The sequence below is a fragment of the Microcaecilia unicolor genome, chromosome 6 (assembly GCF_901765095.1).
Source record: "Microcaecilia unicolor chromosome 6, aMicUni1.1, whole genome shotgun sequence".
In the NCBI taxonomy this organism is placed as follows: domain Eukaryota; kingdom Metazoa; phylum Chordata; class Amphibia; order Gymnophiona; family Siphonopidae; genus Microcaecilia; species Microcaecilia unicolor.
In genome coordinates this window covers 62,403,878-62,428,185 of record NC_044036.1, presented here as the reverse complement: position 1 = coordinate 62,428,185, position 24,308 = coordinate 62,403,878, and the positions used below count along the sequence as shown (strand labels likewise).

General features: G+C 44.1%; 1 protein-coding gene across 1 annotated transcript in view; it reads left to right on the top strand.

Annotated features, from left to right (window-relative positions):
* MCOLN3 (mucolipin 3) overlaps positions 1-24,308 on the top strand; it is a 52,733-nt gene that overhangs the window by 21,816 nt on the left and 6,609 nt on the right. The window contains exons 4-11 of the mRNA XM_030206327.1: positions 1,914-1,998; positions 2,080-2,176; positions 4,429-4,528; positions 9,266-9,378; positions 9,487-9,636; positions 15,413-15,514; positions 15,595-15,717; positions 21,521-21,727. Of these exons, the coding sequence (XP_030062187.1) occupies positions 1,914-1,998; positions 2,080-2,176; positions 4,429-4,528; positions 9,266-9,378; positions 9,487-9,636; positions 15,413-15,514; positions 15,595-15,717; positions 21,521-21,727 (977 nt within the window). The remainder of the gene's footprint in view (positions 1-1,913; positions 1,999-2,079; positions 2,177-4,428; positions 4,529-9,265; positions 9,379-9,486; positions 9,637-15,412; positions 15,515-15,594; positions 15,718-21,520; positions 21,728-24,308) is intronic.

The window sequence follows — 24,308 nt, the reverse complement described above, 5'->3', positions numbered from 1 at the left end:
GCTGTGTACGATATACATCTATTGACAGAATAGTGCTTAGGCGGAATTTTAGTATTTATTTATGTATGTGCTCACATACACACGTCTAGGCCATTATTCTAATCATTTACATACATTTTCAGCACATAAGGGTTACACATTTATGCCTGCTTCAGAGCTTTTGCATCTGTTCTGTCTGCTTATTTTAGAAAGGCAAATGGGTGCTTTCTGTTGCCTTTATAAACTAAATAACAACTCAGAATCCTTCCAGAATGGTCTGGGCAGATTTACAAAAACACAGTTACCAGCCAAGCAATTATTTTTACAATAATATATCAAAATGATATATTTTTATATTTAGTAGATCTTCATATAACAGGAAGTGTTTATAAGAACCGATGATTATAATTACATAGAAGGATTGTAGAATATTTAGATATTCCTCCTGTCTGAAGGCCACTACACAAAAATTATAGATGTATTGAAATCCTTTTTCCTGATGTGTGGCCTTTATAAAGTAAACATAAACCAGTGGCATTTCCATTGGGGGCCTCGGGGGCCTGGGCCCACTCACCTTTGGCTTGGGCCCCCTCTGCTTTAATGGCTGGTGGGGATACCAAGCCCCACCAGCCAAAGGGGTCTCCTGTGCGACTGAACTGAGCATGTGCGGGAATGCCAATGGCAGACGAAGAGTCCCGCCGACTTGAGCGCTGCTTTAGCAGTACAAGTGGGACTCACGCGGGAGACCTCTTTTGGCTGGGCAGGGCTTGGCATCCCCGCCAGCAAAGGTATACTTTAATATGGCAGGGGTGTTGACAGGGGCGATGGGGGAGGAGAGGTGGAAAGAATACCTGCCCCCCCTCAGTCCACCTTTGGGTCCCCACAAAATGGACTTCTGGGTATGCACCTCAAATAGGTGCATTTTTCAACAAGTTTTTGTATCATGTTAAAATATTCCCCTTACAGCTGTTACTGGCTTGAAGAGCAGTATATTAAAGCCACTTCTCTCATTGCATGCATAATAGTAATAACAATAATTCTTTAAATGCACCTTTCAGCATGGTTTTATTTTAAAATTATGGGACAGCACCATATTGTAGATAGTTTTCATTAATAAGTAATTACTATATTTTAAGAAAATATTACCCAATTTGGGATGAAATTTGTTGCTGTGCAGTTTTTTGAAAAGTTGTAAACTGAGGTTTTCATCATGCAAACTGTAAAAGGGCAATTCTCTAACTATGCGCTTGACGGTAGGTGCCCATTTGCACGTGTATATGTGCCAAAATATAGCACTTAAGTGTGTAAGTGCCCTGAGTGTCATTCTATAAAGGTGTGTGTCAGTGCTATAGAGTGCAAATGCAAGGGCATGTGCATGTGGGTGGAGCATAGGCGGGTTCTGTGGGTGTGTCCCCCAGCTATGCATGCAACTTATAGAATGTTATAAGTTATACGGTCCCTTGCCGCATTTAGGTGTGCTTAATTACGCCAGCTCCAAGGCTGATATAACTATGCATCCCTAAATATAAGACACACCAATGCCAGTTATGCTGGTATTCTATAATGAAAATGTGGGCATCCAGATGCCGTTATAGCGTAGGTGCTCTTCCCGCAACATCAGGGTGCCTACAAAGACACGTCCACTTATAGAATTGCCATTTTAGTTTTTCCATCAATTATAAAATGTAGATGCGCTTCCTAGCAGGTGCCCTCTCAGATGAAGAGGCCATAAGAAGTCATCACTCCCTCTTGGATGCAGGCTTCTGTTGAGCTTTTTAATCTAAAAGCGACGTCAATATTGCAGAAGAAGAAATCATCTCATTTGTTTCCTAAATCGTATTTTATTTTGTACTTGCTCAGACTATTAAGTGCTTTGTGAAACATGGAATTTGTTCAGTAAACTTGATGTCTTTACCTGTGTCGTCATACATCAGATTGCCTCTACATTGAACCACCTGTGCCCTTGGACAACCCAACTTTTGGTGAAAACAAGTTAAACTTAACTTTCGACTTTTATAGGTGAGATGAATTTATATCTTTTTGGGGTGTATATAAACAAAATTTTAACCGTAAAGATAGCTAATCCTATTTCCTTTCTAGACTCATAATAGTGCAGATAGTGTTCAAGCTGAAGGCCATCAATCTTCAGACGGTGCGTCACCATGAGCTCCCAGACTGTTACGATTTCACTGTGATGGTAAGGATGAGTTCAGTTCTCAGTTACCTGAATGTCAGCTGTATTGCTCTTAGTTCTTTTGGTTCATCCAACTAGTGACTGAACAAACAGGCAGGTCAATATTGAGACCCAATGGTGACTGCATTTTTAATTTAATTTTTTAAAGACTGCCGGTGGTATTTAAAACAATGCATGTAGGTAGGCTAGCCACAGGGCCTGTGTTAAACATTCTGGGACACACCAGCAGGCTGCATCTTCTTCAGCTTTAAGCAGGCTTAGGGGCCCCCTGTAGTATGGGGACTCAGAGCAATTGCCCTGTTTGCAACTCCCTCCTAACGCCAGCCCTATGGCCAAAACAGCTAGTAATTTTCACTGTCACTATCTTAATAGCAGCAGACTTATGCATTTATGCCTGGATTCTGTGTAGGTCACGCAAATATGGCCGTGGATCCCAGATCCGTGTGTAAACTAGTAAATCATTTAGGCACTAACAATCAATTATTGGATTAACAAGCACTTAATTGGCTGTAATTAGGAATTACACGCAGATCTGCCCTAGTTCCTTATTCTATAACATTTGAGCCTAAATTTCATAGCACACAATTCCAAAGGGGGCGTGACCATGGCAGGGCCATGGGTGGGTCAGGGGCGTTCCCAGAAATTAGGTGTGATGTTATAGGATACCTGCATTTGTGTGCCTAACCACTAGCAGGCGTGAAATACGCATTAAAGGGTCATTTTACTAAGGTGCGCTGAAAAACAGCCTGCAGTAGTGTAGACACATGTTCTGGGTGCGCGCAGAATCATTTTTCAGCGCACCTGCGAAAACTGCCTTTTAAAAATTTTTGCCAAAAATGGACGTGCGGCAAAATGAAAATTGCCACGCGTCCATTTTGGGTCTTAGTCCTTACCACCAGCCATTGACCTAGCGGTAAAGACACATGCTGTAACCAGGTGGTAATGACCTACGAGTGTCAAATGCCAGTTGGTGCACGCCCAATATGCGTGTTTTCAGATGCGCGTATCGGACGCGAGCCAAAAATGAAATTACCAGAACAGGCACGCAGTAACTGGGCGGTAACTCCATTTTTTCACACTTTGGGCGCGAGTAGACACATGGCTTAGTAAAAGGAACCCTAAGCTAGTATTCAGTAAAGGATGCTCCATGCAGAGCGCCTTTTACAGAATACGTGCTTAGCACAGATCATCCCGGCGCCTAACTTATAAAATATGCTTGGATTTTGGCACTGATCTCTGGGCGCGCTATATAAAATCTGGGGGACTGTGTGTGGCAACACTGTGGTTCAGAGCTGGAAAGTGAATAATTTTTGCACCACACTGTTGTTGTACAGTTCTCTGCTTTCATGAACCACTTGGGGTTTTTTTTTTTTTTTTTAAGACTGTAGGTTTTCCCCTGTGGAGCTCCTATAATCCCCCTTTCAACTCCACACTGTCTAATTCTATTAAGAAGGCATATGCAGTGGCGTAGCAAGGGCGGGGCGGTGGGGGCGGTCCGCCTCGGGTGCACACCGCTGGGGAAGTGTCAGCTCTGCTGGTTCCCTGCTCCCTTTGCCCTGGAACAGGTTCCTGTTCCAGGGCAGAGGGAGCAGGGAACCAGCGGAATCGACACCCCCCTCCAGCGGCGTGCACACGGCAGGCAAGAATGCAATGGGGGGGGGGGGGGTCATGGCACAGGCTGGGCCTGGTCAGGTTTTAAAAAAAATGTATTAATAGAGAAGAGGTTAGGGCAGGGGTAGGCAATTCCAGTCCTCGAGAGCCACAGGCAGATCAGGTTTTCAGGATATCCACAATGAATATGCATGAGATAGATTTGCATACCATGGAGGCAGTGCTTGCAAATCTATCTCCTGCATATTCATTGTGGATATCCTGAAACCTGACCTGCCTGCGGCTCTCGAGGACCGGAGTTGCCTACCCCTGGGTTAGGGTAAGGGACACTGCATCATTTTTTTTTTAAAGAAAGTGAACGTTCCTGTCAGTTCCTGAGCCAATCAGCACTCAAGCACTGAGAGGAAAATTAGGCAGAATAATGAGCAGCTAATTAATACTGCATTTTTTATGTGCCATTAATTTGCATGCTAATTATTCTGAGCATGCTGCAGCAATTTTGCTGTGCTAGGTCTGCGGTAGAATTTGATTCAACAGTGAACCTTTGAGCATCAGCCTGTCAGTTATTCAGTCTTGTCATCACCATTTGGTAGCCATGTCTTCCCTTTAGTTAGTACAACTCATATATCTCTTTAATCTTGCAGATCACATTTGACAACAAAGCACACAGTGGAAGAATTAAAATAAGCTTAGACAATGATATTGCCATAAGAGAGTGCCGAGACTGGCACGTGTCTGGATCCAGTAAGTACTGTAAGAGAACCCCCTGTTCTGACACACTTACCTCAGCCTCACACCCCCTAGGCCTGCCTGCATGTGTACCTATTATTCATATGTAAGCCTCAGAATTACTTCTGTGATTGTATGCTGCGGACATTTGAGGCCAGTGGTGTAAATCCTGCCCCAGCAGTTTCCAAGGTGCAGAGGGCCCAGTGATCCACAAAGCAGAGGAGGGAGCGAAGCAAAGCAGAGGTGGAACATGGCACACACTGTACATCTTTCTACCAATATTGCCTTGCCACCTCCTGACCTCCATGAATTACCTGATGTGGGGCTGCAGCAGGAGATGCAGTTAAGCACATCTGCTGCTGCCACTGGGCGTTACCTCGTGGTCCGAGACACATAATTTTTGGGACTGTTACCACGAGACCAGGCACCGTGGCGGCAATTGAAAATGCACATACGTGCTTCTGCTGCAGAGCCACATCAGGTATTTGAAGAAGGTGATCTTCAGTGGCACCCTCAGCACAGCTGGAGGTAAATCCACTGCTTGCCACACTCACCTCCCCCCACCAGTCTCACAAGACAATTAAAGCTTTATCTACCACTGCTAGTTTTACCACCTCCTCTAGGGACTCTCAGCATAATTTTCTTTGGGGCCCTGGAATTTCAACTTACGTCATGGTTTGAGGCTATTACCAGGAGCAGAGTGCACTGCAGCGTGCTTAAGATGCTGCTAAGTGCACACGTGGCGCGGTATCCAGCGTTGCGCTTCCTTGTTTGTGAGGGAGCCTGAGCATCCATTATTTTTTGCTGGGTCAGGTCTTCTTCAGTTTTCTATTCTGTTGGTTCATCTCTGATGTGTGAGGGATGCTGGCTGTAACTCTTACTCTTGGAGTGCTCTCATATGTTTTGAAATAAAACCTAGCTTATGATTAGTGCATCTGATAGACAAACAAGCAACTATTATTATTATTATTACTATTAAGGTATTATTCTTAATTTGAATTTAGCTCACTCCTTTGTCAGTAGAAGCACAGTTACATTCAGGAGCACTGGGGTGGGGGGGGGGGGGCGATATTCAGACTGTGGGAGGGAGCCCAGCTAACTCCTGCAGTCAGCCAGGATATTCAAAGATGTGCCGTTTTCGCTGACCGGCATTGAATATCAAGTTTATTTTTAGCCGGTTTCAGGTTAACCGGCTAAGTCGATATTCCGAGATTGCTGGTTAACTTTAAACTGGCTAAGATATTCCAGCTATTTAAGCGGCCCAATGTACCTCCTAGGCACTAACTGGAAATATTCAGTGGGTGATAACCAGCTATCCCTTGCTGAATATCGCCAAATAGCTGGTTAAGTGCCCTTTAACCGGCGAGGAGCTGTTCCTGGCAGGTTAAATGGTTTTTGACATCAGGAGGTGGGTATTTCCCTGTCCATGGAGGGCTCCAATCTAACTTTGTACCCGAGGCAACGGAGGGATAGAGACTTGCCGAACAATAAGATTCTATAAATATGAAATAATATAATATGTATAATATAGATCATAAGATTGGATCTTCAGTATTTGCTAATTTAGGGGCCCTTTTACTAAAGCTTACTGCCCACTTACGGACATTAGCACGCACTAAATTCTGAGGGCCTGATATTCCTGTGATCAGCGCTGAACCCGGATATTCAGTTACAGGTCATTTCCAGTGACCGGCATTGAATATCCGGTTTATTTTTGGCCGCTAAGAACATAGCTGGCCAAGGTAATAATCAGTACTGGCCAGACAAGTTCATAGTGGCCAAAGATACACCTGCTATTGACGTGGTCAGATTTGGCTGCCAAACTTAGCTGGTAATGCACTGAAAATTGGCAGGTAGCCGGTTATATTGCGTGATATAACTGGCTATCCGCTAAGTACTAACTGGGAATATTCAGCGGGAGACTGCCGGCTGTTTCTTGCTGAATATCGGTGGATAGCTGGTTAAGTACCATTTAACCTGCCAGGTGCAGTTCCTGGTGTACATATGTGTGCCTAGATTGTAAGATTTTATAATCTACACGTATGATTTTAGTACCCTACCCACACTACTTCCAAACTCCACCCAAACGATTGCCCACCCACAAAGTACATGCCGTTGCATCATGGCCTGTACTTTGAGAATACCGCTTAGCCAGAAAATAGTCATTTACACACATATGCATTTACGTGTGATCTTGTGGCCTAAAATTAGGTGACTTCTTTTAGAATTACCCCCTATCTGCTTAGCATGGTGGGGGATGGGTGGAGATAAGGTGTGGCAGGCAGGGACAGCTGGCACACAGGACATTGCTAAATGGCAGCTGTCAAAACTGGTGATTAATGCAGATAGGAGTTTATTTATTTGCTACATTTGTACCCCACATTTTCCCACCTATTTGCAGGCTCAATGTGGCTTACATTATGTTACAAAAGATACAGTTATGAACAGAGGAAGAGGTTTGTTCTAAATTAACATATTACTATATAAGAAAGGAGTTGGTGTTAAGGGTAGCTATCGTACCATCACTCAAGTAGCCTGGCTATGGCCCAGGGGATAATCCACCTCCCCCATCAAGACCATCCCTCTGATCAAGGTCCCTCACACACACTTTTAAATTTACTTATTTTTTGTTTGTATTTCTCATGTTTAACTGTTGCAACCTGACAGGAGTAGTAAGTGATCCAGTGAATAAAAACTGAAATAAACATAGGCAGCAAATTCTACAGCATTAAGTGCATTTTTATTACATCGATTCACCTGAAAGTTCAGACAGTAACTTTTAGGTTAAAGTGTTTTTGTTCTGGTTTAGATTTGGAAAAACATAAAACAAAGGGCCTCATTTGCTAATGTGCATTAAGCAGTTAATATGTGATATGGCACATTAGCGTGCTCTAATTTGAGTTAAGTGCACAGTTAGCAAATAAGCCCCACTGAGAATAACAGGGCTCGTTTTATTTAACTTGTGTTAAATCACATCAGTGCGCATAAATGTGCATTTATGGGTGTTAACTTGTAAACATTCATTGGGAAGTGATGCAGTAAGTTTGCTAATAGACTGATTTAGGGGGCTTATTTTTTCTTTCATTAACTTTTTATCCAAGATAAAAACACGCAGAAAGAATGTACCTTTCTTGATTTTTACTACCTCCTATTGACTGTTAGTGCTAAACTTGTTAGAGCCAGCAGTTATGCAGTACTGGTGCCCGCATACCTAATTGGACAGATTAGACCACAAAAAAGCAGTCCTGTCTATGCCTAGTTCAAGAACTGAATATGGCCGGCATTCAAGGTTCAAGTTTATTATATGTTTCATATACCACCCTAGGGCAAGCATGTGCACCCCTGAAGCGCCAGAAAACCCCCTGTGGGTCTCAGCCTCTGCCAACATATAACAACCTAGCAGAGAACAGATTTTTATTGATTTATTTTATTTTTGTTACATTTGTACCCCACACTTTCCCACTCATGGCAGGCTCAATGCGGCTTACATATTGTATACAAGTACTTATTTGTACCTGGGACAATGGAGGGTTAAGTGACTTGCCCAGAGTCACAAGGAGCTGCCTGTGCCTGAACTGGGAATCAAACTCAGTTCCTCAGGACCAAAGTCCACCACCCTAACCACTAGGCCACTCCTCCACTGTTGCTACGATTTGAGATTCTACATGGAATGTTGCTATTCCACTAGCAACATTCCATGTAGAAGTCGGCCCTTGCAGATCACCAATGTGGCCATGCAGGCTTCTGCTTCTGTGAGTCTGACGTCCTGCACGTATGTGCAGGACGTCAGACTCACAGAAACAGAAGCCTGCGCAGTCTTCTACATGGAATGTTGGACACTAGCAACATTCCATGTAGAATCTCCAATAGTAGCAACATTCCATGTAGAATCTCCAATAGTATCTATTTTATTTTTGTTACATTTGTACCCTGCGCTTTCGCACTCATGGCAGGCTCAATGCGGCTTACATATACAGGTACTTATTTGTATCTGGGGCAATGGAGGGTTAAGTGACTTGCCCAGAGTCACAAGGAGCTGCCTGTGCCTGAAGTGGGAATCAAACTCAGTTCCTCAGTTCCCCAGGACCAAAGTCCACCACCCAAACCACTAAGCTACTCAACTATAAACTTGTTTTTTTTTCTAATAAGAAAGATAGGCAAAGTATGAGACGAAAAGGCTCACCATGTCTTTCACCTGCTGGAGACTGAGAATACCAAGGCTTGCAAGGGCTGAGCTGGGCTTTTATTGGCTTTCCCAAGAATCAATTTTCTCAGTCTCCACCTGCTGGAAGGCATACACAACCCACCAGTCATTCTGGGCCAGTCCAGGGAGACGCTAAGGAATATATATTTCATATACCACCATAGGGCAAGCCGTCTGGGCAGTTTTATAATTCAATAGAGTAAGAAAGGAACTACAAAATATCAATAGGGTTTTGTTTTTGGATTGAATTGTTGTTCTGTTTCTTTGTAAGTTATGAGTCTGATTTTCTGTAACTATAAGTGATAGGATTTTGAGATGTTGCATTTCAGCAGCTTTAAAGTGGCTGACCATCGCAGGCTCAATATCATGGGGATAAATTATATCCTCAGTCCGAAAGTGCTTTTTAAGTGGCTGAAGTAATAGCCTGGAATTTAAGAAGTGCTTTGTAAAATGTCACATTGGGGCTTTTAGCAGAAAAGCCTCAAAGTTATCTAAGGTGGTTGTTTTTAACTTGAAATACTGGCAATAAACAATTTCCTTTCTTTTAGTACAGAAGAATACTCATTACATGATGATCTTTGATGCATTTGTCATCTTGACTTGCTTGTCTTCATTAATGCTCTGCACACGATCCGTGGTTAAAGGAATAAAGCTTCAGAGAGTGGGTATACCTCTTACTTGCACATTTCTTTGCTCAAAGTTTTTTTTTTTAATTTAAATGTTTAAATTAGTTCACCTGTATCTTTTTTGTTTTTTTCCTTTTGGTTAGGAAGTTGTGAACTTTTTTCAGCAACATTTCAAGAAAACTGTGTGCTGGAATGATCAGATGGAATTTGTCAATGGATGGTACATATTGATTATTGTTAGTGATGTCTTTTCTATAATTGGATCGATTCTCAAAATGGAAATACAAGCCAAGGTGAGAGAAAAAATTTGACGCTCTGCTTTTATCCAAAGTTGTCCTCTAGTTACAGCTGTTTCTTTCTGGGCGATTTCTTGTCTGGCACCCTAAGAGAAATAGGTCACAGGGTTTTCATCACTCTCAAAGCACGGGAGGCCTTTCAGTTAAGCTATACTGAAAAGAATACGACTTAGTGGTATAGTTATCAACATGGACTACTGTTAACACATGTTATTTACCACTAACTTGTGCTATTTTACCACAGGTCCTATTTTATGCAATGATAGGGTTAACATATGCTCCTGGTTCTGTCATGTCTCCTTTGCTTTTTAATATTTTCTTAAGCCTACTGGCTACCCTCCTCCAATCCTACAATATAAGCTTCTACTTCTATGCAGATGATATCCTCCTTATCTATCCCTTCTCCCCGTCATCCCATTGTCTATTGATTTAAAAAACTGCCTATCCGCCCTGGACGCTTGGCTCTGCCAACATAAACTAGTACTTAATCCTCAGAAAACCATAGCCTGCTGGATTTACTGGTTCCCTGCCCCAGCCTACACCGGTACTTACTTTGTTTAATATTCCCGTCTCACTTGTTATCTCTTCCTGGGTGCTTTTTGATTCCTCTCTATCTTTTCAGTCTCAGGTTTCAACGGTAATAAAAGCTGGGTTTTGCCATCCTCCGTAACCTACTCTTTCTGTGTAGTTTCCTTGAAAAATCTAAATTCCAGATACTGATTCAAGCTCTTTTAACATCTCGTCTTGATTATTGCAACATGGTCTATGCAGGTATTGCTAGATTCCTTCTTCAACATCTTCAGACACTTCACAATACAGCAGCAAGGCTTCATTGCAGCTGCACTAAATTTGATCACGTTACCTCACTTTTTATTCAGTTGTATTGGCTTCTTATCCTATATCAGATTTTCTTCAAACTGCTCTGCCTTAAACATAAAGCCTACTACCTAGATGTCCCTTCTTGCATTCCTATTCAGTTCTGTTAGGACCCTGAGATCCATCGATTCCCGTTGTCTGGTTCTCTCAGGCCCTAAGCAGGCCTGGTTTGAGTCTACCAGGCATTCTGCTTTTTATTTTGTGGCCCATAGGCTTTGGAAAAACCTTCCTCTAATTTTGCGAGCAGAACAATTGTTCCAAAAGTTGAAAGTCCTTCTTTAGACTCACTTTTTCCAACAGGCCTTTGGGACACAGCACTCAGCCTGAATGTTTGACCATCTACTGAAGGATATGTTTTTGAGTGTGTCTGCTCTTGATTGTATAGGTTCTTTCCTATCCTGACCATGGAGTTCCTTTCTGTAATTGTAGTCTATTCTATTTTATTGTAAATCGCTTAGACCTGCTTGTCAGAGGTATAATAAGCACAATAAACCATAAACCATATTTGTGGAGACAAAAAAGAGGACAGAAAAAATAAAAATGGTTGCTAAAGAAATATTTAATCATAGCAAATATGTAAATGGCTTTTAGTTAATGAACACACATCAAACAGTAACTGACTTACAGTACAGCAGTAGTCAATAATCTATTTTTCAAAAACTTCCAGATTTGAGTTTGACTGAGTCTGAGCCCAGGTATACTTATCAGAAGAACAGATATCCCTCAACAACTTTGGCTAGTTTCTGAGATACGTGCAAAAGTCTTTGCATGACATATGCTTAAAGTCATGCTGCACAAACAAACTTCCATTGACAGATTCAACCAGAAGGGAAACAGAGAGGAGATCAGCACCCCTCATGTGTCCAGACTGATTTAAAGGCCAGAGATGGTTTCTCTCATCATGTGGGTAGGTGTATTAGTCATAGGCATGTAAAAGAAGGAGAATATCTTTCTAAAAATTAAAAAACCTGGAGAAGTTCTGAGAAAAGAGGATATTTGTCACAGCCTACAGCATTAACAGATAGCTTCTAGAAGGCACAGCAGGGCCTAGTTCAGTCTTCATTGAAAAAAAAAAAAGAAGCAAACTTTATTAACTAGTTTCTATAGAGTACAATCCTTTTTCTGATAGTTTTGAACAGAAACTTTCTGCCAGAGGTAAAAACTTAACTGTAACAACCTAGAGCATCAAAAAGGATAGTAGCAGAGCAGGGCCCAAACTTTGTCTTAAAAGAAAAATTATTTTCTGTTCTTTGCACGGAACAGAGGTAGCAGTGCTACTGACCTGAATTAGGTGCTAATTAAGGTACTGTATGCAAAGATCACTAGGGCAATCTGATTCCTGTGTTAACTTTCAAAGGGTCTGTTTGAAGCAGTCCCCTTAGATCAAAATTATATAAAGAGGAAAGGTCTTTTAGAAGTTCTGAGAGAAGAGGACATTTCACTGGGTAAGTGAACATTATTTTACTCTGTGCTTTGGTGATTTAAAGATTGGGGATACAAGAAGAATTGTAGTTTTATTGATAAAGACAGTTTGAATTTTAAAAGCAAGCTTTATTAGCTATTTTCAGTAGTATAAAACCCTTTTCCCCGCAGTTTTAAATTTAAACTTTTTGCCACAGCCTACAGCACTAACAAATAGCCTCTGGAAGGCACAGCAGGGCCTAGTTCAGTTCGTTCTCTTGAGGCTAGAGTAGCACACTTGGAGATGCTGAGGGAGATAGAGAAGTACATAGAGGAGACCTGCAGAGAATTGGAGAGAAGTCCCACCTCCAGTCTGGCAGCCTCTGTGCTACCTTGGAGGAGGGAGGCCTCCTAAAATAGAGTAGAAAGTAATCCTGTAATCAGGACCTGCACATCAGGGGATGCAATATCCTCTTGTACTGAGGATGTGTCTCCAGGAACTTCTGCCCAGGTTGGAAGGGTTCGGACAGCTGTTTTAGTTGGTGATTTGATCATTAGGCATATAGATAGCTGAGTGGCTGGTGGATGTGAGGATTGCCTGGTCACTTGCCTGCCTGGTATGAAAGTGGCAGACCTCACTCATCACCTAGATAGGATTTTAGAGGGAGAAGCCAGCTGTCTTGGTACATGTGGGTAGCAATGATGTAGAAAAATGTGGGAGGAAGGTTCTGGAAACCAAATTTAGGCTCATAGGTAGAAAGCTGAAATCCAGATTGTCCAGGATAGCATTTTCGGAAATACTTCCTGTTCCGTGTGCAGGACCCAAGAGGAAGGCAGAGCTCCGAAGTCTCAATGCGTGGTTGAGACAATGGTGCAAGGATGAGGGATTTAGATTTGTTAGGAACAGGACAACATTCTGGGAAAGGGGAAGCCTATTCCGAAAGGATGGACTCCACCTTAACCATGATGGAAACAGGCTGCTGGCACTAACATTTAAAAAGGAGATAGAGTAGCTTTTAAACTGAAATGGGGGAGAAAGCTGAAAGACGCCCAGGGGCTCATGGTTCAGTGTGGAGTATCCTTGAAGGACACTATTGAAACAGAACATTTAGGGAATCCCAATAGAGAGGTTTCAACAATGGTGAAAGAAAGCCGGGGATGTTTAAGGGGAGAGCACTGTAAAGGATGCACATTATCCCCGTCAAATTCTAAACAGCTTGTAGATGCAGGGGAAAAAGCACAATTTTAAGTGTCTGTATATAAACATTAGAAGCCTAAAAAATAAGATGGGAGAGTTAGAGTATATAGTACTAAATGAAGAGATAGATATAATAGGCATCTCAGAGACCTGATGAAAATATGGAGGGCTGCATTGAAGGAGGGTCAGGAGGAGGGGAGAGGGATCTGTGGCCTCTGCTAGAAAACATATTAAAAATGAAGGTCTGGCCTTTTCCCTCCCTCTTTCTCCTGTCTACCAGCAGGTAACTGTGAACAAAAACTTACAGTGCTGTAGACCTAGCTGGGACAGATTCCGATTGAGCTGAAAACCAAATGATCAGGAAAAAAGTGCCAAGCTGTCTATCTATAGATAATATTAGGAAACAGAGGTATGAAACAATTTTGAGTGTATTTGGTTTCCCCAACTGGTGAAAAAAATCTAAAACCTTGTTTTCCAAGCAAACAAAAACAAAAATAATAATTTTAAAAAACATTTATTTTTCCTAGGAAATTAGTGAATATCAAATTAAATTTCCAGAGATGATCAGATTTGTTAAAGGAATTTTTTTCTCCTGCTGATGAAATAACATTCTAGTTCATAGGGTATGTTTCCTCTCACAAAGCAAATTGTCACTAATTATATTGCATACCTGGATTCTTGGAAAGAATCTTGGGAAATCCAGGAGATGCGCTCTGAGCTATGGCTTCTTTGATGCTGGCTTATTATTTAGCCCTTAGATTGTATTCCACTTTACCAAGCTTCTTTCAGGATAGACAAGTTCATCCAGGTTAAAATAGTGAGCTGAGACCCAGGGAAGCCAGTAAAGGGGGGGGGGGGGGGGGGGGGGGGGGTGGGTTGGAAAGATGCCATACCGGGGGGGGGGGGGGGGGTGGGGGGTGAAAAGATGCTGGCTACAGGGTGCATGAACAAGAGAGGGGATAAGCTGAACATAGGGTTAAACAGGGACACAGAGAAGAAGCAGGCAGGAACTACAAGGATAGGGATGCAGAGCAGGTAATGCTGAAGGGGTCAGGGGAAATAGGGACACAGAAGAGGATGATACTGAAAGGGAGGTAGTTAGGGACACAGAAGGGGGTGATACTGAAAGGGGGTAGATAGGGACACAGAAGGGAATGATGCAGAAAAAGGGGAGAGTAGATAAGGACATGGGAGAGGGCAGTGCTGAAAAAGGGAGTGTAGACAGGGACACAGGAGGGGGCAAAGCTGAAAAGGGGGAGGGGAGATAGAGATATCGAGGAAGGCAATGCTGAACAGGGCGAGATAGGGACACCGAGGGAGGCAATGCTGAAAGGGGAGGAGTTAAGGACAAGAAGGAGGGCAAAACTGAAAGTGGGGGGGGGGGGAGATAGGGATACAGAAGGAGGGCAGAGGGCTTAAAGTGGGGAGAGGAGGAATAGGGACACAGAGGGAGAGCAATGCTGAATGTGGGGAGATATGGAATACAGAGGAAGGGCAATGCTAAAAGTAGGAGGGGGAATAGGGAGATAGGAAGGGCAATGCTGAAAGTGTGGGAGAATAGCGACATACAGAGAGCAATGCTGAAAGTATGGGGGGAAACAGGACACAGAGGGAGGGCAATGCAGAAAGGGGGGGCATAGGGACATAGAGGGAGGGCAATGCTGAAAGGGGGGATAGGGACACAGAAGGAGGCAATGCTGAAAGTGGGGGGTGGGGGGGAGAGACACAAAGGGAAGCAATGCTGAAAGAAGGTAGACAGGCACATAGAGATGCATATGGTGTCCCATCCCAAAGAGTGAGAGTGAAGGCCAATGAGCAAGTTTTTCTTATGGTGCATTTGGGGAATAAATTTGAGTCAGTGGTGAAGGTACAAAGGCCTGGGGAAGGACTGCTGGCTATTTTTATTGTCAAAATTCCCAAAATACTTTCAAAAGCTAAGGTAGTATATGTTGATGACAGAGAAATATATAATGAGAATTTCAAGTGGGACTTAGCAGAGCACCTGCCCCAGGCACAGATCAGAAGGGGGTGCAATCTGATTCATAAATAGTCTTTCTCCAGTTTTGTGTGCATAGGCAAAATCTGATGAAAAAGACCCAAACTGTGCCTTCACTAGAGAATCTGCAGTTGAGAAATCTGTACAGTGTGGGAAACAGGAAAGCACCAGCTCTAAACTGACATTCTTTCTCCTGAAGTGAGGGATTTCTGTGATGTCTTTGTACAGGACACATTATGGCCATTTTGTAATCCGTTATTAAATCCGTGTGTATAATGCATCCATAACTTCTGTTTAAACAGAGCCTCACAAGTTACGATGTCTGCAGCATCCTTCTGGGATCCTCAACCATGCTTGTATGGCTTGGTGTCATTCGATACCTTGGCTTCTTTCAGAAGTACAATGTAAGGAATTCCTGAGTTCTACTATTTATTGAGTTGTCTTTGTAATGTCGAAGTCTAATTGTTAACACTGATCTTTGCAGCTTCTTATCCTGACGCTGAGGGCAGCATTGCCCAACGTGATCCGTTTTTGCTGTTGTGCTGCTATGATCTATCTGGGCTACTGCTTCTGTGGCTGGATTGTGTTAGGACCTTACCACATTAAGGTACTTCGAACGCCCATATGGACTGTGTACACTGGTGTTGCAAATGCTTATTTCTGAGTCTCCCTGATCTAGAAATTATTGGGTCGATTTTTAGACACTGCGTTTGGTGATTTTTCTAAATTCCAGCTGTGGCCTTTAAAGATAATTTGGATATTCAGTGCCACTATCTGGATTGCTGAATATCCGGATATAGCAGCGAGCACTGTCAATATCCAAACAGCAGCGATACTGAGACTGCTATCTGGGTAGCTGTCCGGATAAATTGAGCACAGCCTCTTTGCAGCCCTAAAGTTATCCTGATAGTTATCTGGAGAGCAGTTATGCACCTAATTTAATTGTTACATAAAGTGCCAGTTGGCCTTAAATACTAATAATAGCCCTTAAGTAGTGTTAATTGGTACTATAATTTATAGTTTCATGCATAACTGCACGTAGGCACTATTCTATAAATTTAGCACCTAAATTCTATAGTGCACAACTACAAAGGGGGTATGTACATGGGAGGGTCAGGGGCGTGTCTTTTAGTTGCACAAGCAAGTTATAGAATACTATGACTTACATGCACAACTGCCAGTTTCAGGTGCAACCATTTATACCTGCCTTTGAAATGCCGACTTATACTCTATAGCAGCAATTTCACGTGCAGTTGCCATATAGAATTGATGCTTAGCACTTACATTTTTTGTTTCTAATTTTTGGCACACTTTCTTGAAGCACCCTTAAGTGGCTGTCTTCCTTTTTGCTGTTCACATGTGCTTTATTAGAATCCTGACAAATCATCTGTATAATCTCAAACACTCACATATTATATATCTCACACAGTCCAGGCTGACAACTGCAACATCTTTTTTCATTTTTTTCTTTTTTATATATATGTATTTTTATGTACATTGACGGGGATCATCAGAATAAATAACAGCAAATCCCATCTGGGAACAGTGTCCCATGTATTGTGCCGCTGTATAAATCTTCATAGCTCAACCAGATTTTATCTTTTTCAAAACCTTTTTATATATATCAATCCTTAAAATAACATATCTTCATAATCTTTAAGGTACAATTTGAGATGCAATTTAATCCCGCATGGTATTGCATAATACTTAGCTTTGGCAGCGATTTTCAAGAGTCAAACCCCTGCCAACATGGCCAGGTTTCGTGGTCCTTCTTCAGGGAAGAGGTTTGCATCTCATTCTCTGCCTTTACTCCCCCCTCCGCTTCCAAGCAGTATAGGGGTGCATCAAGCAGTCAAGGATTTGCATTCTATAGGCATGCGTCTGTCGGCTTTTCTGGTCCCCTGCCCTGGAACTGAAAGTTGATGTCGGGGGGGGGGGGGGGGGGGGCAGGGGACTGGCATGCAGGTAGTGCAACTGCTCACCACCCTTCATGTATATCCAGCCTCAGCACGGAATATACAATCCCAATGTAAGTGCCACAGCTGCTGTTTAAAAAAAATGCAATCAGAGGGGATAATATTCAGCCCATCCTGGTAAGTGGCTTATAATCTAACCCTAGATATTCAGTACTGAGGCATGCGAGGCTCCCAGCATTGAATATCCAGATATGACTGCTGACCCGGAAGTTAACTGGACACCGGCCAATGTTCAGACAGGTGCCTGGTTCACTCATAACCCCCCCCCCCTGTTTACTAAGCTGCACTAGCAGCTGCCGTACGCTAATGCCAACACAGCCCATTCACTTGGAATGGGCTGTTTCGGTATTGCCGCACGGCAGCCGCTAGTGGGGCTTAGTAAATGGAGGGAAAGCTAGGACAGCTGTTTTGTTGTCCTAATTTTATGAGCTTACTTAACTGGCCAGCAGACTGAATATCACTACTATCTAGCTAAGTTGTTGCTCTGCCACCCTACATCCACCCCCAAACTGCCCCTAACCGAGGGGCTCTTTTACTAAGCCGCATAGGCACCTACGTGCACCCAACGCATGCCAGTTTGGAATTACCACCCGGCTACCGCATGACCCTGGTGGTAATTTCATTTTGTACACTCATTCAGTAGGCATGCTGGAAATTTTCCTGAGCTCGGCACTAACCGGGCTGTAATCAGCATTGTACGCACGCTGACAATTACCGTCCAGTTAACACATGAGACCTTACCACTAAGTCAGTGGGTGGCGGTAAGGTCTCAGGCCCAAAATGGATGTGCGCCAATTTTGCCGCACGTCCATTTTCACCCCCCAAAAAAGGGCCCTTTTTGCAGGTGCGCTGAAAAATGGTCCTGCGAGTGCCGAATGCACGCGTCTACACCAGCACAGGTCATTTTTTGGCTTACCGCTGGTTAGAGAATGGCCGGTTAATGGTGATAGTTAGCGGCACTACCCAGTTAAGAGCTGCTAAATATTGATGGCCAGCAACCTAAGCAGGGTTTGACTGGGCAGGAGCCTCTCTTGCCCAGTTAAACCCCTTTGAATATTGACCCCACATTGTTTAAATATCGACCGTTGACTTTTTTTTTGTACCCCCCTGCTCTTCTTTTATTCTATGGTGATTTTGTTGTGGGGGCTGTCTCTCGTTTGTTTGTTTCTTTCCAGATATTCTTTAGCCAGCTTCATCACTTAAGCTTTATTATCAGTCTTGATATACCGCCTAAGAGAAAATCTATCAAAGCGGTTTAGAAAACAAAAAATCAATAACAAATATCGAAAGATGTAAAAGAACTGGACACTGATCCAGGAAACAAGAAGATGAATTACCTTTTCCTGCTATGGGCTTGATGTAGCAAGCTGTGTGTTGGAACTGTATACTGAGCTTCAGCAAACAGTTTTCTAAAACACATGCTATGAATGTTTTACTCACAAGGTAATGAACTAATGGCATGCAGACTCCTTTGGCATTAAATGTGCACGGAAAGAAAAAACAGCATACACTACTTTGCTAATAAAATGCCAGATTTTACTGTGTTGGGCAGAAATCTATTTTTTCTTTCTCCTCTGCCATCAGCGCATGAACAGGGATTGACTCAGAGCCAGATGCACAAAGGTCCCATTAAGGATCCGTCTGTGTTTCCAAATTGGTAAACATTTACCGATATAGAAACACAGAGGGATTCACAAAGAAAATTGCATGCAAATGAGCTGCTTGTTGCTTTTGCAACCCAGCTCATTTGTATGCGATAATGGGGAAGCAAGTGGGTGAGCTGAGCATGCGCAGAACAGTCAATTGCTATGCGTAGCTGATCTGCGCATACTACAGATGGTTCTCATACACGCATACAAGCTGTGTGTATGATAGCAGTAGACTTACCTTTTTTTTTTTTTTTTTTTGCAAACACAAAAGCGCTTTTTTTTGGATGGGCATACCTGTATTGCAGCTCCCTGCCTCCCGCTGCTGGGAAAAAGTGAGAAAAACCCCTCTGCTGCTCTCTGCTCTTCTATGAGGAATCAGCAGCATCAGGGCTTGGTTCCACCCCCAGCTGCTCCTGCTGCTTCCTTCTATTGGCTGGCTGACATCCTAGAACGCCCATCTCCCTGAAGGTGAACTCTCATTGGCTGGCTGCTGTCCCAACTCCTCCTCCCTGCAGGACTTCCCTGATGACATCACTTTACAGCTATGAACTGATTGGATAATGAGTGGACGGGACATCCCAGGCTGACGCTGTCCAATTGGTTTAGCCCCTCTCTGTGGAGGGGGACACCAGGAAGTTCAGATCCGATCAGTTCACAGCTCTAAAGTGATGTCATCAGGAAAGCCCTGAAGGGAGGAGGAGTTGAGACAGCAGCCAGCCCATGGGAGTCTATCTTCAGGAAGATGGGCATTCTAGGATGTCAGCCAGCCAATAGAAGGAAGCAGCAGGAACAGCTGGGGGTGGAACCAAGCCCTTTTCCCACAGACACTGTTTCTTTGATGGACCCTTGTCTTCCTTGCATTTTTGGTAAGTCACCATTACTTTTATGCGTTACATTTCAGTACTGTCCCCCCCCCCCCCCCCCAATTTCTTGCCAGTAAAATGTCATTTGAAAAAGAAACATATGGCACGGCACGCAAATAAGCTGCGTGTAAGCTGGTATACATTTTTTGTGCTCCATCTTCCCTGCCTTGTTTCTCCCCTTCTCCTACTTGCAATAATGAAGAACCGGCAGGTCCACACCTCCCATTAAAATTTCCACGGTAAAGGTAGGGACTGCTTTTGTGCATGGAGTCGGAAACGGTAGTGCATCGCATCGCATCGCATCGCATTCACATTATAATAGTAATTAGCTCATTTGCATTCCGTTTTCATTAGCTGCTACCGTGACAGGAAAATGGCTTGGAGAACCCTTTTGTGCATGTCCCAGTTTACTACTTGCGCGCTAAACTGGCTAGAACCAGTTTAAAAACCACGTTGCTGGCTCGTTAAGTTTAGTGCATCTGGCCCTCAGTCACTGATGTGAAAGGAGGTAAAAGATAAAGGGATTTTGGATAAAGTGCAAACCTTTCTCAGCAGTTTAAGGCGAGTAACACTCAGGTTTATTAGGAATTTTCTTTCCTTAGAGACCTTACAATCTAATTTTGTAACTGAGGCAATAAAGCATTGGGTGACTAACCCAAGATCACAAGGAGCCACAGTGGGATTTGAACTGGGCTTTCCAACACAAGGATGTCCTCAACCAGAGAGCCCCCAAAGCTGCAGCACCCCTGTTGACTAATAATACTCACTTGGCCCTGGGAAAGTGTCCCACTGTATCCTCTTCTTCCACCACCATTTTGAAATGCTTTTTTGAGAGACCAACCCCTAGCGCTACATTCCAACATACTGCACTGGTCAGGCATCACCATTTTTCCAAGATGGAGACATCACAGGCAAGAGTGAGGGGGCATCACTCCTGCTTTCTTTATTTACGTAGGTGGGGTGATGAGTGAGTGTTCCATGGCCCACATGTGACATGAGTCACCAGCAGTGCATTTTTTCTAGCAAAAAAGGTGCCGGTACTCAAATGCCAGGCTACCCTTCAGGGGTGGGGTGATCACTGAGGGACCCACCCCTCAATAGCCAGGCCTCCTGCAACCAGTCACAGAATCCATGACAAGGCAGAATTGGTGTGTAGAGCCTGAGCTCTTTCATTATAATTTGGGGACCATGGGTCAGTTTTAGTGGACAATGGAAAAGGTGCCGGTACTCAGTACCCCCACGTACCCCCTCAAAAAAAGCCCTGGTCACCAGGAATGTTGAGAGGGAGAGGGAGGCAGGGCCATGCCAACGCGGTAAGCGAGGTAAGCATGGCAGGGGGGCGCCGTCCTCTGGGGAGCGCCCTGCCGCGCCATGCTTGCCTCGCCCTCCTGCTCCCAATATTAAAGTGAGGATGATAAAATAAGGGTTCTGAACAAGTGAATAAGGGTTAGGAGTTAAAAGCAGCATCAAAAAGGTGGGTTTTTAGCTTAGATTTGAAGACGGCCAGAGATGGAGCTTGACATACTGGCTCAGCAAGATAAAAGGAACGGAGTCTGGAGTTAGCAGTGAAGGAAAAGGGTGCAGATAAGAGAGATTTCCCCAGTGAACGGAGTTCCCGGGGAGGAATGTAGGGAGAGATGAGAGTGAAGAGGTACTGAGGAGCTGCAGAGTGAATGCACTTATAGGTCAATAAGAGCCCTTATATACATAACAGTCTCTATATCTAAGCCTGAAACACGATAGAATTAGGGAAAGCTTACTCCATTGTACAATGCAGGTAACAAAATAACCTTTCCAAACCCATATTTAAGCATTAAGTAATGGCCCTTATTATATCCACTGCATTTCTGACTATCTCCAAAGATGGACTCTGATAAGTCTACATTTCTTAGTGCTGGAGTTCTTGTTCTCTTCCTCCACAGTTCCGGTCCTTGAACATGGTTTCGGAGTGCCTTTTCTCCTTGATAAATGGAGATGACATGTTTGCCACATTTGCGGTGATGCAGCAGAAAAGTTACCTGGTCTGGTTATTCAGTCGGATTTACCTCTACTCTTTCATCAGCCTTTTTATCTACATGGTGCTAAGTCTTTTCATTGCCCTTATCACTGACACATATGAAACAATCAAGGTAAGTGTGCATTTCTTATTCGGTTAATCCTTTGTTGTGTCAGTATTTAAGGGCCTTTTGTACTAAGCATTTTCTCCAGACATTCATGTGTGAAAACTAGAGGTGGGTGTTTCAGTGGCGTAGCCACAGGTGGGCCTAGGTGAGCCGGGGCCCATCCACTTAGAGCTCAGGCCCACCCAACAGCAGCACATATTTAGTGCTAGCTAGTGGGGATCCCAAGTTCGCCAGCTGAAGACCTCCCCCTGATGGTGCTGCAAACACTGCTCTCCATTTCAGCAGTCTAAGCTTCCTAAGCTGCTGATACTGGCCTCATCGCATTGGGAGGGGGAGGAGAACACTTGGTGCCCACCCACTTCTTGACTAGGCCCACCCAAAATCTGCTGTCTGGCTACGCCTCTGGGGTGTTTAACATGCTATTAAGGCCAGAATGTGTTAAAATTGCCCCCCCAACACACACACAGGGCACGCATTAGGGGATGGCAAATAGGGCACTGGCCACAGAGGTCCCTAGGCCTGACAAGCTGAAGAAAGAATAACCTGCTATCAGGCTTTGGGGCCCCCTCATTTCTGTCCTGGACCCTGAAAGTCTAACACCAGGCCTATCCCCCCCCCCAACCAAGACCCAGTGCAGGGGGAGAAATATTATGAACCCCCTAATTCCTGCCTCTTCCATAAATGGGGCCATCCCATCTCATTCTGGTTATAAGAATGGTGCTTTCACATGACAACAGCATTAATGCCCACCAGCCTAACTCAGATGCTTCTTTAGATTCCCCTCCCCCCCCCCAAGGCATGATGCCATCTCCCAGCCTTGATGCAGAGGTAAAATGTTAGGAATCCTCCAAGCCCCTCCCTTTCCATATATGGGGCCTGTCCTGTCCCATCCCATCCCAAACTGACCTCCCCCTCCTCCAGGACCCTGACTCACTCAGGAGAAGTACCAAAAAGGAAAACAAAAGCACAATTTCCCTTCTGCAGCTTTACCTGCTAGAGTTCACTGCTGAGCTAATCAGTTCCAGCCTGCAGCATATCCAGCCCCCAACCAGGACTGTCATAAAATCTCATATAGTTTTTTCTCCCTCTATAATCCACAGTTTTGTTCCACCAAACAAAATACACTGTAGAATACAATCCGCTTGTAATTATCCTCCAAATTGCCTTATATTCCTTTGCCTTTCTAGGGTTTAGATAAGACAGAAGAAAGGTCCTGCCCTCTTGTCATGCTTGGCAGGTTCCTCCCAATGATCTTTCTAACAAACTTCTAACAAACACAAAACTGTGAAGATAGCTTATATAGGGCTCACTTATTCCATTCCTTCAATTGATTCAGGCTCTAGAAATTCAAAAGTTACCTCCATATCTTCAGGGTCTGAAAGTACTTCAGTTTCTCTGGGAGCTTCTGCATCCTCATCCTCCTCCCTGCAGTGGGGAAGCATCTTTTGTACTCCAACCCTGGATCACAAGTTTCTACAGCCCTACTCCTGGGTCATGCCCTCTCTGATACTGTAGGTCAACTTCATCTGGTGCTTCTATTGAGGGATGGGCCAGGATTCTTCTCATTATCCTTAAGGTCCTCCCAGGCTGGCTGAGCTGCTAGCCTCTGTTGGAGTTTCTACCTCTTCCCCGAGGCACATAGCTGTTTCTCTGTTCAGCATCTACCCATGGGTCTTGCTGCCATTCCATCAGGTAACAGTTTTTATTTTCCTTTCTTCTTTGTGTTGCCACTGTTCTGACTTGGGCCCCTGTGGTTTTGGAGCAATGTGTTCACCTTCTTCATCATATTGGGACCCCGGGGACATTATATATAGAGAGAGAGATATAGGGATAGATATAATTTTATATCTCTTTGGTGTGGTGGCGTAGCTAGGTGGAGCCAAATGGGCCGTTCCCCCAAAAAAAATTTCTTCTGGGTCCCTGGTGTTGCTGGCGGGGGTCCCCAATCCCCGCCAGCTGAAGTGTTGTCCAGCGCCAGTCTCTGTTGCTGCCACGATGCCTGCCCTGCTCTGTCTTCCTCTCACATCCAGCACGCTCCTTTTAGTGAAACTGAGCATGCTCAATTTCAATAAAAGGAGTGTGCAGGGCATGAGGGGAAGACAGAGCAGGGCAGGCAACGTGGTGGCACCGGAGACCGGTGCTGGACAATGCTTCAGCAGGCGGAGGATCAGGTTGGGGACCCCCGCCAGCCAACGTATTTCCTGCGGCATTGGGTGGGGAGCGGCCGGGGGGGGGGGGCATTGAGGCAGCAGAGGGCGTCAAGGCAGCAGGGGGCATCAAGGCAGCGGGGGGGGGGGGGGGGGGGGCAGCGGACCAAAATGTCCCCCACACACACACTTTGGGCTCTGGCCCCCTTCCACCGCAAGGTCTGGCTACACCCCTGCTTTGGTGAACATCAAAAATGAAAAAAGGTGCTGAAAAGCTTTCTCTATTGTGTTGAAAATATTCATTGAATAAGTTCTTTGCATCACAAAGAGGATAACTTTTTAACAGGTCAAGTAGGCACCTATTTGTAATTTATTTTATAAAAGACACATAGAGGTGCATTTAACCTATGGAACTTTGTAAGTCTAAGTGCTTTGAAATG